The sequence below is a fragment of the Montipora foliosa genome, chromosome 1 (assembly GCF_036669935.1).
Source record: "Montipora foliosa isolate CH-2021 chromosome 1, ASM3666993v2, whole genome shotgun sequence".
In the NCBI taxonomy this organism is placed as follows: Eukaryota; Metazoa; Cnidaria; class Anthozoa; order Scleractinia; family Acroporidae; genus Montipora; species Montipora foliosa.
The window spans coordinates 72,433,862-72,448,604 of NC_090869.1; the positions used below are offsets into that span (position 1 = coordinate 72,433,862).

General features: G+C 39.8%; 1 protein-coding gene and 1 long non-coding RNA gene across 2 annotated transcripts in view; both read left to right on the forward strand.

Annotated features, from left to right (window-relative positions):
* The first annotated feature begins 1,393 nt into the window (after window positions 1-1,393).
* LOC137981055 (uncharacterized) lies at window positions 1,394-6,971 on the forward strand. Its single transcript, XR_011118550.1, has 3 exons — window positions 1,394-1,512; window positions 2,085-2,186; window positions 6,895-6,971. It is a non-coding gene; the product is annotated as an uncharacterized lncRNA (long non-coding RNA).
* A 373-nt stretch (window positions 6,972-7,344) lies between these two features.
* LOC137973624 (latrophilin-like protein LAT-2) overlaps window positions 7,345-14,743 on the forward strand; it is a 27,229-nt gene continuing 19,830 nt past the window's right edge. The window contains exons 1-5 of the mRNA XM_068820473.1: window positions 7,345-7,358; window positions 7,964-8,057; window positions 8,714-8,763; window positions 10,193-10,316; window positions 10,810-10,910. Of these exons, the coding sequence (XP_068676574.1) occupies window positions 7,345-7,358; window positions 7,964-8,057; window positions 8,714-8,763; window positions 10,193-10,316; window positions 10,810-10,910 (383 nt within the window). The remainder of the gene's footprint in view (window positions 7,359-7,963; window positions 8,058-8,713; window positions 8,764-10,192; window positions 10,317-10,809; window positions 10,911-14,743) is intronic.

Sequence of the window (14,743 nt, forward strand, 5' to 3'; positions counted from 1 at the left end):
ACCCCGCCGGACAAGGGATTAAGTTTGGTGAACTTTTGCACGCCGGACCGTACGAATCCCCGGCTCAAATGTTAACATGACCTCTGGTGGGTATGAACAACTGCAAAGTAGGGTAGCCTTTTGTATTGAACTAGCGAAACGTTTTTTTATTAGGTACTTGTCTCGAAATTTTGCAAGACTCACAAAGGAAACACAAGTGCGAGAAAGGTAATAGCTATAGGTGTCAATTAAATAGATTCACTTCGGTGGTAAGCATTTCTTGAATCTGCGATGCCAAATTCACGTTTAACAAACTTATTCGTGATCATTTCATTGATCGTTCATCTTTTACAAACAAGCCCAGTTATTCTAGGTCTAAATCCACGTGATGACACGGCCATGTTGGTGAACAAAACAACAGAAAATTGCCCCACAAATTTTGCAAAACGATAGAGTCAAATTCCCAAAAGACATTGTACACCATCATGGCCTGCGTGACGTCAGATGGAAACCATCAATACACGAACTGGATTCTGGGGAATGTTGTTGAAGCTTAAATAGAAAACTAAAATTTGCCATAACGTGTTCACGTTTTCCAAAGAACTCAGTTGAGATTTGATTGCTTTACACAGAAGATTCTTGTAGAATGCGACACCAACGAAAACGCGACAATACAATACATACCCAGTCCCCATAGGGGTTTTTCAGGGCCATTGAAACATAATAAACAAACAGGAAGCTTGGTTAGCGCTAACTGTTGGTTAAGAGGTATCAAAACCTATAGGTTTCCATGGTATTTAACGCTGGTTAGGGCTAACCATGCTTCGAGCAACCCGGGCCAGAACAACAACAACTTTTAAGGATCCCAACTGGCCGCAAGCAACCCATTTGGATATTTACAAGTGCAGCTTAGAAGTTGAACCAGGGACTACAAGGAACAAATTCAACGAGTGGTAAGAACGGGTCTTGAACACGGAATCTCCTGATCCCAAGACTAGCGCCCTAACCACTGGGCCGCACTGACTTAATATAATCTCAGCCATCGTCGCTGTTGTGTGTCTATTTTAACCTGTTTGCATCATACAAAGGTTAAGACTTTTTGACTGTTGTCCAGATAGTTTTTATAAGTCTTCGCATCCAAGTTGGTGGACAGAAACAAACTATCTCTCATATTCGCGTCTTTCTTCGACCATTAACATTTTCACTTTACATCATTGTCACCTCGGCTTTGATCGTCCCTTTGCTAAACCTCTGTACTGTACTCATCGTAAGGATACAGTTATTACAACACCTCTCGGAAATTTAGTTCAGAAAACAATGAACACGAATGCCTTAACATTATTTTTCTTCAGAAATGGGTTTCACTTATGGTTAATATGATGAAGGATACCTTAAACGGATCTTCTGCTGTGGACGAAACTGATATAGAGCGACAAGAAAAAGCAATGATGACTTCAGATCTTTGCGAAAATTTTGTCGCTGCTTCCAGCTCAAATGAGTCAATGCCATTCGACGATCAAACAAGTGAATTTGGTGAGTGTCATTTTTTAAAAATGAGCTGAATGGGCAACGTTTGTCGATTTCATGCGATACGATTCCTGCTTAAGAGCGGAACATTACAGCAGCTACTATAGCTTCACACACTTTTCTACAGCAATTGTAGAAGGGTATGTGAAAAGTACATCTAAGCCAAGAGGTTCATGGATGTCCATGAAATGACGAGTGCGGGGAAGTATATAAAAAGGAAGAGGTACGCAGAGAGTGAAGCAAGGAAGAAAGTATAACAAGGGGGAAGGAATAGCGAAGGATGAATTAAAGGAAGAAAGGAGGGGAGGGGATGGGCAGAATGGGGAAAGGAGAGAGGGAGGAGAGACAGATGCGTGGGATGGACTGGGAGAGGGGAGGGGTAGACAGCGGAGAGGTTGAAAGTGAAAGGGGAAGAGAAGGAGAAGGGTTTGGATAGTATAAAGGAGAGAGAAGGGGAGAGTAGAGAGATTATGGAAGTCGGGAAGGGTAGGGCTGGGCGATAAGAGCTTGACAAAAAATTTGACATGTATTTCTAAAGAAACTTTGTCACTTATCATATCCATAACTTTTTCTTGAAGATTTAAGCATGACTCGAATTTTCAGAAAGGAGAGGCTTGGATTGGAATTCAAAGGGGGCGATTGGATTACGATTTCAATTGACGATACTAATGAAACCAACGGTGAGCTCTTTAAGCTGCTTTTAGAGACAAATGGTGCATCATTTAACTATAACGCGAACATGGAACATTACGAAAGTTATGTCATGGCATCGGGTGGTTAATCCATCAGATCCACCTAGAAACACATGACCTTGAAACCTGTAACTTTCAACTCTTTTTCTTGGAACAAAGCTGGGGATTTTAGGACACCAATTCTATGCCCAAATATGGACAAATATGAGATCGAAGCTGCACGCACGGAAAAATGTATGAGCTATGTTACATCCAAATAAGGAAATAACCCCAGCTCTGAACTAGTCCTGTTCCGGGACTCCCCCTTACCCCGCCCTGAAAATGGACCTGGAACCCAGGCGGGAAAAGAGAGAGTCCTGTATTACTTGCAGGTGCATGCTCGGAATGAGTCAATCATATTGCATTAGATGCCAGGCTGGATATGTAAATAAACTGGGAACCTTGAAACTCCGACAAAAAAATCGTATATGAAAATTGCTTTGTGATTTGCAGTGTCAGGAAAGAGAACATCTAAATTATGCCTCGTCGTGACCAAACGAGGAGAAAAAACCCCGATCGCAGTGATGTTGGAAAATTATTGCCGAATAAATGTAACGACTGAAATTAAAGATCGCAATAAATCGATGCAAAGGCTGAACTAGTAAATATAGCATAGGATTTCACTAAGCGACAAAACAGCTCGGAGTCAGAATTTCATATTATCTGCAGTATTTTACCTCTAACAATGAGTTTCAGAAGGAAAGTGCTTTTAAGTAGCAACAATAAAAGCGAGGTGACACACGCTTTTAAGTAGCATTTTTCATCCTTATTAATTAATATTCACGAACAAATTTTGACCGGAATAAAAAAAATCGTGGCAACGTCCGAATAATCGATGTTTGCATGGCTGTGCATAAGTATGTATAAATTTAATAGGAACGTCATTGCTTCATCATTGCGTTATCAACACAAACTGGTATGTAAAGAAACAAATAGTCCAGGTTGTGATTCAATTTCGTTTAACTTTTTATGTAACTTTATCAGGAATATTGCTCAGTTTTCCTGTCATGCAATCGTCTTTTAGTTTTTCCGATATAAAAACCATTGCAGTCTCAACAGGCAGCTCTACATAAAACCTTAGCCATTTGGCCACGGCCACAGCTTGTAAGGAAAGAAAGATTCAATGCGACGAGTGCTTTGAAAAATTATTCTAAGGAAAAATTAATAGTCCGAGTAAATTACTCTACTCTAATTACTCAATAAAAAAAACTCTGTTTGTCACTGCTGTTTGTGTATTATTCCTGATAAAACTGAGAGTATTTACAACATTTTTTACCTGGCTGTTTTATCATGATTGGGTATTCAAACAATTTGTCCCCGATTTTGAAAAACTTGAATTGGTAGTCCTAAACTCCTGAAACAATCACAGTTTCAATAATTATTACTGTGCAACTCAAATATATGTTCACTGGATCAGTGCAATTATCACATAACTAGATCGACAGAAGTAATGAACAATAAATAATGAACAATAAACAAAAGTTCCTGCAGGAGATTTATTAGTCTTCGTTGAGCGATTCACATCCACGACCTACAGTACATTTGTAAGTTTCAAGGAGCCTCGGAAGAGCAATTAAATCAAAATTTAATATTTTTCTGCGCCAACATCATGCAGCTGTTCAGTTGGGTTTCAGGCAAGAAATTCCATACTTTCATATGTCATCCATGTGATCTTCCACGATTGGGACTCACGATAAGAAGGACTGATTTACAATTAACATCGGACTCGGATCGAAGAAAATCGCAAACATATTAAACGAACAACCATGTAGCAAACAGACTTGCCAAATCCTGCTGTAGGTTTAACAAAACCATCATTACCGGTAACGAACTGCATGAATAGCTTGCAGTTGTTTCGACTAAGGCACAAAGGAAAAACGCGAAATCAATTGCCGCCAGAAACTTGGCGTGATAATTTCCTTTCACATTATCCCCCATAAATCCAGTGTAAAAGCACTCGGAATAAACTATGCCCAAATACGGAATCTTTTTCCAAATATGGTTTTTCCCCCAGTTTTGCGTCATTCCGAGCATGCGCCTGCAAGTAATTCAGGACTCTCTCATTTCCCGCCTAGGTTCCAGGCCCATTTTCAGGGCGGGGTAAGAGGGAGTCCCGAAACAGGACAAGCTCTGAACCAGAGTTAAACGCTTTAAGGTCACGAGCTTCTGATCCACCTTATTATATACTCAGTCAGAAACCCATGACCCGGAGCCTACAACTCTACTGTGCTCGTGTAACGGCGTTTTCACAGACCGATTTATTTTTAGATTTAATTTCCCGCGAATGAGACTCCCACAGGAGCCCGATGACCAATTACAAGAAATTAAGCTGATGTTAAAGCAACTTCCGGTCACCATTTAGCAATTTCCGTCATCTCGTGCCAGAATGCCAGCCTCTTAGGGAGGCTCTCTCTCCGTTTCTAAACCGCGAATACGGCTGGTCTCAGGCTTATCAATATTTACCGATCATGCTAGAAGTGCTATTTTTTAAAAATCCATAAAAATCACGCTAGGTTCAACCAATTATGCCGAAAATTATGGCAGCACGATCAAAAGCCTACAAGCGCGAAGCTTGTGGAAAAAAACCAGGCTCTCGAACTTACAATACGGACCAAGAAAACGAGTTTATTAACATATTTACTAGATCTCTGAGGTAAGAAGGCATGCGGGGGAAAGGAAAGTAGTTAAATTCAAGCGGAAAGTAAAACGTTCATGAGCAGGCCTAAAAATCTGAAAACGAATAAATCTTGTTAGTTTTTTTAATCAGTTGCTTGCAAAATGTAAACAGTTTCACAAGTTTATTTCGCATGAACAACAACTTTCTGAAAAAGGTTGCATCAAAATTTCATATTTAGCAGGTTGTACAGCGGCAAGGACACCCATCGGACGTGTTCCTTCCCACCACATCCCCCCCCCCCCCTCTCCCCCTCCCCCTTCAACTGAACGCTAGATCTGAGGCCTTTTTCCACGCTCGTTTTGGCGTACGATGTAATAAATTGTCGTTTTTATTCTTGCTGGCAGGAAAACATCCGCCCGGCCCTACAGAATTTTTGGTCTGTTTTTGCTGGGAGTGCGGAACAGATTCCCAGCCGGTAGAGAAATTGCTCCAAAAAGGCTAATTTGTGGTTTATTTCATGGCCATGATCAGGAGCTCATGAGTAGGAGCTTGCCTCCCCCATACAAGCCCTATGATGAGTCAACCATTGCCCGTATCTTTCTATTTTTAGAACACCACGAGTTGTTTGGCACTGCACGCACTGTTTAAAATGGCCAATCAGAATAAAGTCATTGTCTAATAAAGACAAAAAAAAGGAAAAACAATGTGCGCAAATTGTGTGAATTGATGTAAATTGATGTAAATGTGAGTCTCCTGCTAAAGGGTTGGTTCTAAAAATAGAAAGATACGGGCAAAGGTTGATTCAAGGATATAGTGCATATGGAATCTCCTACTCATGGGCTCCCGCCATGATATATTTTAATGAATTTTGAGAAAATGGCTCGTTGGGTGCCCGTACTGAGCAACACGGTCCGTTAAATTACCCAATCTCCTTCATGTTCGAATACACCATCATTTGACCTTTCGCATTATAAAGGGAGTTTTTGACATGAATCTAGTTGAACGGCTTAAGCTGCCACAAATCTCCCGCGGCTCAGTGGAAGGGCATCCGAACGTCAATAACTCGACTCCTGCCCACGAGCACTCGGGGTTCTTTCACCGAGAATTCTTGGGTCATAACAGAACAAGTTATCATTTCATAATGATATGATTTACCGGGCTTAAAAGAAAAAAATTCGCACTTAGAGTGCCCCTGTAATAAAAAAAATCACTTCCTTTTTTTCTTCAGATTTTGAAAATGTGCTTGCTTAACACCTGACTGGCAAAATTTTGAGCTTTGGTTTTTATCCAAAGGCCGTTTACTTTGAGTGTAAGTTTTGGATTTCACGGTCCGCCATAACTCACGTTCAAAACTGACGAATTGAACTTCAGAGGGTTGTGTCTAGGCCGGAAACGTGACGTCAAAGGCTCACGAGCTTAAAATTTCAGGGTGTGAATGCAGCTCATTATATATACAAAACACGATTTTAAAAGTCTGAAAGCTCAAAATGCCCGTGCTTCTTATTAATTACACGGCGTACACACGCATTGCATTCTTAAACTAGTGAGCCTTTGACGTAATTTTCTCCTCGATCCAGCTCTCTCAAGATCTTAAAGTTAGTAATGGCGGACAATTAAATAGGAAAATTCCAGTTAAAATAAACAGGTGTCTTTTTCAAATCAAGGCCTAAAACTTTGATCGCTTAGTGTTTAGTTAACATAGTTTTGAAATCCAAAGAAAAATAAGAATTGATTTTTTGGTCGCAGGGGTACTTTAACATAATTGCGAATGCCCCGTTTTCTTGGTAAACTAGACACTTGGGTCTTGGTTGTATATCCCTGCGGCACGGGTTTGTGAAATAGCAAGTGCCGTGTCCTACGAAAGACACTTCAATTGCTGATGAATTTTCTTCGCTCTATGAACGGGCCATATGATAGACTGTGATTGGCCACTTACATATTAAATGATTGATTTCACGGAAACTCCATTGAATGCAGCTCGAATTATACCGTAATGAACAAACTAGTCACTTTTTAGATTCTTTTGTTTTCCTTATTCAGGCTCGATAGTTATGGGAGTGAGATATAAAAAACTGCATGGACTGTTTACAACTGCAAACAACACGAACAAAAGCAGGTATGCTTTCCGCAATTCTACTTGATCACTGTAAGTCCGCCTTGGTTATATTAAGCTCAAGGCACACGTCTTAACTTTTTAAAACATTTGATGATCAAAAAATGTTCAAGCCGAGTGAGTGTGTTATCATGATCTTTTGAGACTGTAAAACGGTCATTTCACGTCGTTCAGCCACTGGCAACTTGCTGAACGGAACAGGGCTTGTCTTCTGTTTCGTTCAACTTTGAATTCGCTTTCGTGGTGAATGGTCAACTTTCAATTCGTATTCAACATTCAAACGATGAACCTTTTTTTCGCCAGCTCTGGGCGCAATAACGAAATCTCGTACTCTGCGAGACCCTGAATGTATTTGGGGTGGTTAAGGTGCGCCTGGAATGCCGAGAAAAAGGTGATTTTGAATGGTGAAAGAACAAAAGAACAGAGTCGAAGTGTGGGGGAATAATTCGTTTTTTTCGTTAAACGCACACCAAGGAAAATCCAAAGTACTCCCTTACATATCGGCACTGTTTTGTTGTACGCCATCAGGATACGAAACTACTACGTGGACAAAATTCCTTTGAACGGTCATTTAAAACTCGCAGTTATCCATGATTTCAAAATTACTACCAAAAGCGATGACACATTTTAAAACTCAAAAGCAGTTCCCCTCTCCCCCACCTTACAAAGTGTTGAAAGCCTGAAAAACTACGGGTACATGTTGGGTGGGGCGGGAGGAGGGGGTGGGCACGTACATTTTACGTGTTTTGTATCCTGTTCAACTTCTTCACGCTTTATAAATACACATTTAATTTCCTCGTTGTCAAAACGTAGAGCCAAAAAAATCACAAGGAAATTACTTTCCAACGAAGTGTCTGGTAGATCCTAATAAACTATAATTTGTTTCTTCCCGAGATCGGTTTGCTGAAGTCTGATGTTTATGTCACTTTTAGTCTTGTCTCGTTATCTTCACTTCATTCTGTTTTTTGTTTGTTTGTTTGTTTGTTTCTTTTACAGGACGATTAACACCAATATAATGTCAGCTTCACTATTTCCTCCTTCAAAAGCAGAGTTGCTAAAAAATGTCACCTTGGTCTTTAAGAACTTGAAGGTATCAGTAATTACATAATACACGCATTTTGCATTTTGCGCTCTCACATATGATCCATTAGAGGACAGACGCATAGCTGGCGTCATCAAAAAACAATCACAGAAGACGCCAAATTGTGGTAAGAACATCCGTGACACCGCCTGGTGTGCCACGTTTTTGATCTTGTCACATTTTGACGTCATGCGGGATCTTTTTCTGAACAGACGCATTGCAGCATGCAATTTATTTGCTCAATCTGTTCGGTCGGTTAAAAGGCCTTTTAGTTTATGATTAACAAATAAATCAATGGACCTCAACCTTTCGTAAAAAAAAGCATGATCATTGAAAACAAATGAGTTGGTATGTTTGGAGATTGGCAGATGAATAATAAACTCATGATCTGTGATACTGATCGCTCGCCTAGCTCTGCCTTTTGCAGTTTAACTGATTTTGTCGTAAAAAGTAAATTTGACGTATTCAAATTGGAAGAAATACTACAGCGGGATCAATTTTTTTGTCATTATTTTTTCTTCGTCCGGAGCATCGAAGACGCGCCTATTGTGTCTATTTGAGAATTTAACTAAGGTTAATCTTGTAGCTTTCGTCAGAGCAGAGTTTTAATCGCTTTTAATGGGATGGATAGTTGCACAAATTCCAAGAAGTTTACTTGACTTTAGTCCGCAGGAAATGAAAGAGAATGTGTGTTCTGGAATCTCTCAGAAAGCAAGTAAGAAAACTTAAAGTGTATATGGAAGATTTTTCTTATTTACTCAATCGAAACATCATCGTTTTTGAGATTTAATAAAACCCAACAAATTCCATACTGATTTCCAGCCTTTTAAAAATCGGAATTTTCACTTCCGGGGGACGGGGGATACAAAGTAGCAGGCCAGTGATGTCAACTGCCCGAGGCGGAAAATACCATAATACTCTTTGTTTGTCTACCCAAATTTTGCATAAGCATTGTTTTCAGCTTCTCTTGGGGCTTGGTCCCAAGAGAAAACAAAAACAATGATTACTCAAAAATTTGGATGGACAAACAAAGATGATTATGGTATTTCCCGCTTCGGGCAATACGGCACAGACAGCCGTCAGTTGACGTCACAGTTGTGCTAGCACCAGTCTCCTTACTAGCGCGGTTTTGTATCCCTTCTTCCCCGGAAGTGAAAATGTTGATTTTTCATTCTAAAGGCCGCATGGCAGGAGAATCGATATGGATTTTTTTCATTGTTTTCATCTCAGAAAACCATGACCTTTCAATTGAGTAAATGAAGAAAAACCTGTCATAGACACTTTAAACAATATTTGTGTAATATATAGATTTAGCCAAGCCTAAAAGCAGAGCTTCCGGCTTATTTATTCTTATAATAAGTTAACCTGGCTTGAGCCTGCGATCCAATCGAAACCCAGTATCTGGTCAGCGGTCAACAGCTGACCTCGATGAGCTCTAAACTTGAGCCCTCGACATGGTCACGAGTTACTACTCAACCGATGCCTTGTTTTGACAGGTGTCAATTGATCATAAAATGATTTACGTAAACTAGCTGGAATATAGCCGCCTGGTTAAGCTCTAAACTTGAGCCCGCGATATGGTCACGTGATTCTGGTGACATTGTCATACATGGTGGGGTGGACGTATGGTCGTACAGGGACCAAAACCAAATTTTCTCGAAAAGATGAGTTACCATATTTTCTTACCCATAGTCCTTCTCGCGCGTGGACAGGAGTTCATCAAGGGGGTCTCTATCTCCACTAATTCCTTGATTTAACCCTTTTCCGAATTTTTATTTTTAGTTTTATTATTTTATTATTTGTTTTTTAGGAACAGGTTGTTCTCGCGAAAAGTATCATATTTCCTTTGATGCTGAGATAGCTTTGTTTTCATTGGCTTTTTCAGCAGTGGACGTGCTGAATCTCCCAAGGGAGGCGTCCTATAAATAAAATCGAGCCAATCATGACGCACAGCGCGGGAAACGCGCGGGAAACTCCGAATAGTTTCCTTGGTTGGCTAAGACGGCTGCTCGGGAATTTTGAGCTTATCACCGTACGCAGCACTGCAAAACCAAAACAATCCCGAAATTACTTTCGACACCAATTGAAGATTCATTTTACAAACTGTTCAATGGATATTAACTAATATTTCTCTATTCATTAAGATGGTCAGGGGACGGTTGTTACCGCGTCAATTTTACACCCGGCAGCTCAGAAACAGCGTGTGTTTGCAACCATTTAACACATTTTGCAGTGCTTATGGACCTCACAAATGTTGATGCTAAACTCGTAAGTGCACATAAATCTGTAATCGTTTCCATAATAATCAAATAATTTCATAAAACATCATGTCGTGTATGAGACGAGAGAAGCGAGACCAGCACTACAAGATAAGCACGGTCTGAATTACAAAAGTTATTTTAAAATTAAGCACTGTTTGTATTTATAGAGTTCAAATAGGCTAAAGTTTATACTTTTGTTTTATAAATACCAACAGCAACTTCCAATATATACAATGTATATTTATTATGTATGTCTTATGTGTTAGAAAAAACCATAAAAGACAAACCGAGCAAAATAACACACGTGTGAGATGTTTGGGTTACGGAACTTGCCTGCCATTAGAGCAGTGTAAAACATGTTTCGATCAGCCTTAGCGAATAGGGTCGATGACGATGAGATGTTCATTCTTATCTGTACCATTAAATGTTATGTGATCTGAATTGTGTTGTCCTCAGCTGTTCTTCATAAATTATTAATGAAGTTTCACAATTTTTAACAGTCTCAAACGGACAGGAACCTATTGGAGATCCTCACGTATGTAGGCTTGGGATTGTCTATCCTGGGATCTGTCATCACTATAATCAGCCACTGGGTGCTAACGTACGTCACAAAAATATATGAAATAAATAATCTTAAGAGTTTCTGCGTGGAGTTGTGTTTGTGATATGCAACCAATCTATATTATTATACATTGCTGTCACCAGCTCGATTTTGATTGGCTATAAGCACGCAGCTAATTCTTGCTTGCTCTGTTTCTCTTACGTCATACCTACAAACAATAGATTTTATATATGTAGAATTGACGTCATACCTACAGACAATAGTTTTATGCATGCAGAAGTGACGTCACCTAACACACTAACCAGCAGTTTGATCAGTTTTGTCATGGCGGAGCTCAGCTCAGGAATATGCATAATAAAACAATTATTGAATTCGGTTTTCGCATGTTAGCGATAATTATCAAGGCCTCAGTTTGTGTTATCCGCTTCAGCCTTCGGCTTCAGCAGATAACACAAACTTTGGCCTTGATAATTATCGCTAACATGCTCAACCTCATCCAATAATTGTTAATAGGCATAAGTCACAAAGACGTAATAGTAATGGACCATTTTCACGATTGTATCATTTTATTAAGGACCTTACGAATCGACGACCTTTGTACGACGGCACCGTTACGTTGCGTGATATGTCTGCTACGCATGCCTCTATGAGCACTTGCCGGAGTCGCGCGAAAGTTGACGACATTGAAAATAGAAGCGAGGTTAGTTGTCAAATTTTCTCTTGATGCCCCAGGTGTTTTTGCCAGGTCGTCAAGTATCACATTTAGGGGCATGTTATTCAAGTAACGACCATCTGCTGCACCATGGCGATTTTACAGGGGCGTAGCGTCCATATACGCACGTACGCCCGTGCGTACAGCTCAAATCCGGGAATACTTATTCCATGGAGGAATTATCATCATAAAATCGGGCCAAGTTTTTTTAAATTTCGAATCAAACTGGTGTCTCTGTGTGTGAGTATTTCCAGTATCTTTTCATAAACCCATACGGGCCTGGCCAAACGGATCCAACATCATCCAACGTTGTTGGACGCTATTGAAAAGTGTCGAACGAGGTGGTCAAACGAATGCAACATGTTGGATCCAGAATTTTGGACTCAAGGGTCTGGAACCAAAATCTACCCAGAATCCTTTCAAAATTATCAATAGAGTCACTCACTCACTCTCTGTGATAGCAAGAGGACGGCTGTTCCAGAATCTGGGAACTGCAACAGCAAATGCCCGGTCTCCAAAGGTCTTGCACCATGCACATGTGAGGAACCTTGAGAAGACCCAGGGCGTCACTGCGTAGGGAGTAACGTCCGGGGATCTTGACTTGCAAAAGATCCTGCAGATACATTGGCGCCATGCCCCTGAGAGCTTTGAACACAAGTAGGGCTATCTATTCTAAGAGAGATTGCTTAAGCTTTCGTCGCTCAGACATTCAAGACTTTGCTCGTTCACATTCCGTAGCTTCAACTGACATGCCAACGCGCGAAACAGATGCAACGAATTAATCACTACCATGGATACTGATAGCCGCAGCGCACGCACGCGTGCAACACTGTTGAATGTGATGGCCGAACGAATACAACACTGTTGTTCACACCTAATAGAACAAAAAAAACCTTGGATGATGTTGAAGACGATGTTTGATGGAAATCAACGGTGGTAACAAAAGCTGAAATGAAGTGTAACTAGACCCTCCGTGAGGGTACACTGGGTTGCCTGTGGTACGTGCAGCGTTCCACGCATTTTTTTCAAGTTTGGGGGGGGGGGGGGGTCACTCAGAAGTCATACCAGAAGTCATACCACTCGATGTATAAAATCTTTCTTTCCTTACAAGGACCGTATTAATCGTTCACAACAATCCAGAGTTATTTACAGAGCAAATTGTTGGGATTGTAATGGTTTTTACATTGGTAAAACTAAACGGCGGCTTCACGACAGAAAAACCGAACATTTTAAGGCCCTAGCTAAAAATGACAATACTTCAGCCATTGCTGACCACGTCAAGGCCACTGGACATAACATCAAGTGGGATCATTTTGATATTTTAGCGAAGGGCAAAACTGACTATCATTGTAAAATAAAAGAGACCTTCTTTATTCAAGAACTTGAGCCAGCTTTCAACGTCAACGTCGGAAGTGAAATGCTGATGCTTTATTAATCTTTTCTGTTTTTATTAATATTATAATTATTATTATTATATATTTTACTGTTAAGTATTTGCTTAATCTAGGTTCCAGTCCCCTCATCCGCTTTGTTATATATAAATAGCTGTTTTAAATTTCAACGGTTACTTTTGAAAATGTATGTAGAGCACATACGAAACGTCAAGTCATAGTTAAAATGAACAAGTTCAATATGTTTATCACTGCTGTTTGTGTCTTATTTTTGATCATACCAGAAGTCATACCAGCAGAGGCTCTTTGGCTCACAGGTCCTCACACGTTCGTACGACGAAATAGATCCTTTTCTGAGGTTAAAAACTTGGCTACCGGCCTATTAACTAATCATTTGTCAGAAAGAAGAAATTCCTGTCCTCTTTAAAAAAAATTGACACGCATTGCTTACGTGTGGTTGTAAACAAAAGTTGAAAGCTGAGCGACCTAAGAAATATACCACTCAGTAACAGAAGCATAGGACCGAAAATTCTATTTTAATGCTATCAAATGCGAACCAAGCAAGATACAGATTTTGTTAGCTTGCTTTATGCAAAACAAATATTGAAGTAAAAGTAAATAAATATGGATACACAATTTTTAAGAAGAGCAGAAGGAAGTTTCAGGACGGTCGATCGAGCATAAAATATTTTGCCATCGGTAACAAAATCTACGACATGAAAACAACATTAATTTTGAACCACGAATATAAAAAGTTACCATCAGCGGAAAACAGTTTGGGAGATTTTAGTTGTTTTGTTGTAATTGTACAAGTTTGGCTGCACCGAGTAAATCGCACATCGAATTCAGCGGGCGCAGTGATCAAGTTACCGCGGCATGTTTACTCGCGAAACAGTGAAGCATCTGTATCAAATGATGCCAAGCTACCGGGTTTTTGTTTTTGTTAGTTTTCTTTTTCTTTCGATTGTTATAAATTTTGACAAGAAATGTGCAAATTCAACTCTCAGAGATTGACCATTGTTTCTGGAAAATCAAAAATTTACTCTCCAAGACAAGGTTATTTATCACCAGGTAATTCCATCGTTTTAGTAATAGCAGCTACTTTATTATTCATCAGCGTCACAATCTTTTGCCGATTTTGGGGGTCATTTTGTTGAAACTCAAGCACGCTTCCAAGAGACCTGTTTATTTTCGTGACTTATGCGTTACCACAAAAATTCTCCCCGTATCACATTTCAGCACATGTATGCAAATTTGCTAAGCTCGAAAATTACACAACATGATAAATTTACAAAAGCTGGAAATTTCACTGAAATATTTTCCACCGAAACATTTCTTGAAACAAGCAACATATTTGCTATAAGAGGCAAGAAACCCTTCCTATTTCAGTTGCGTGCGTGCAAGCGAAACACACAATCACAAAGCATACGCAATTAAATAAATTTCTGACAGTTCACATTCAACCCTTTTCGAAAGAACCTTGACCGTAAATAATAAACCACAAAAGAGACAACAAGCTTTCATTCAAGTAATTTTTCACTGCCACATTTCCATTTTTTTTAACCTTTGCAGAGTTGAGTACAAAATGAATGTTACTTGCCAGACAAACAGGCAAACTTTAAATAGATGCGACTTCAGTAAACACTGTGAGACACACAACAGAGATCACAGATCTACTTGTGGTGTTCGATTCCTTCTCTGTCTTTGTTGAACCCGAAAGTTACCAGAGAAATTTCCATTTGGTTTCAGTGTTGTACGTAACACCACCT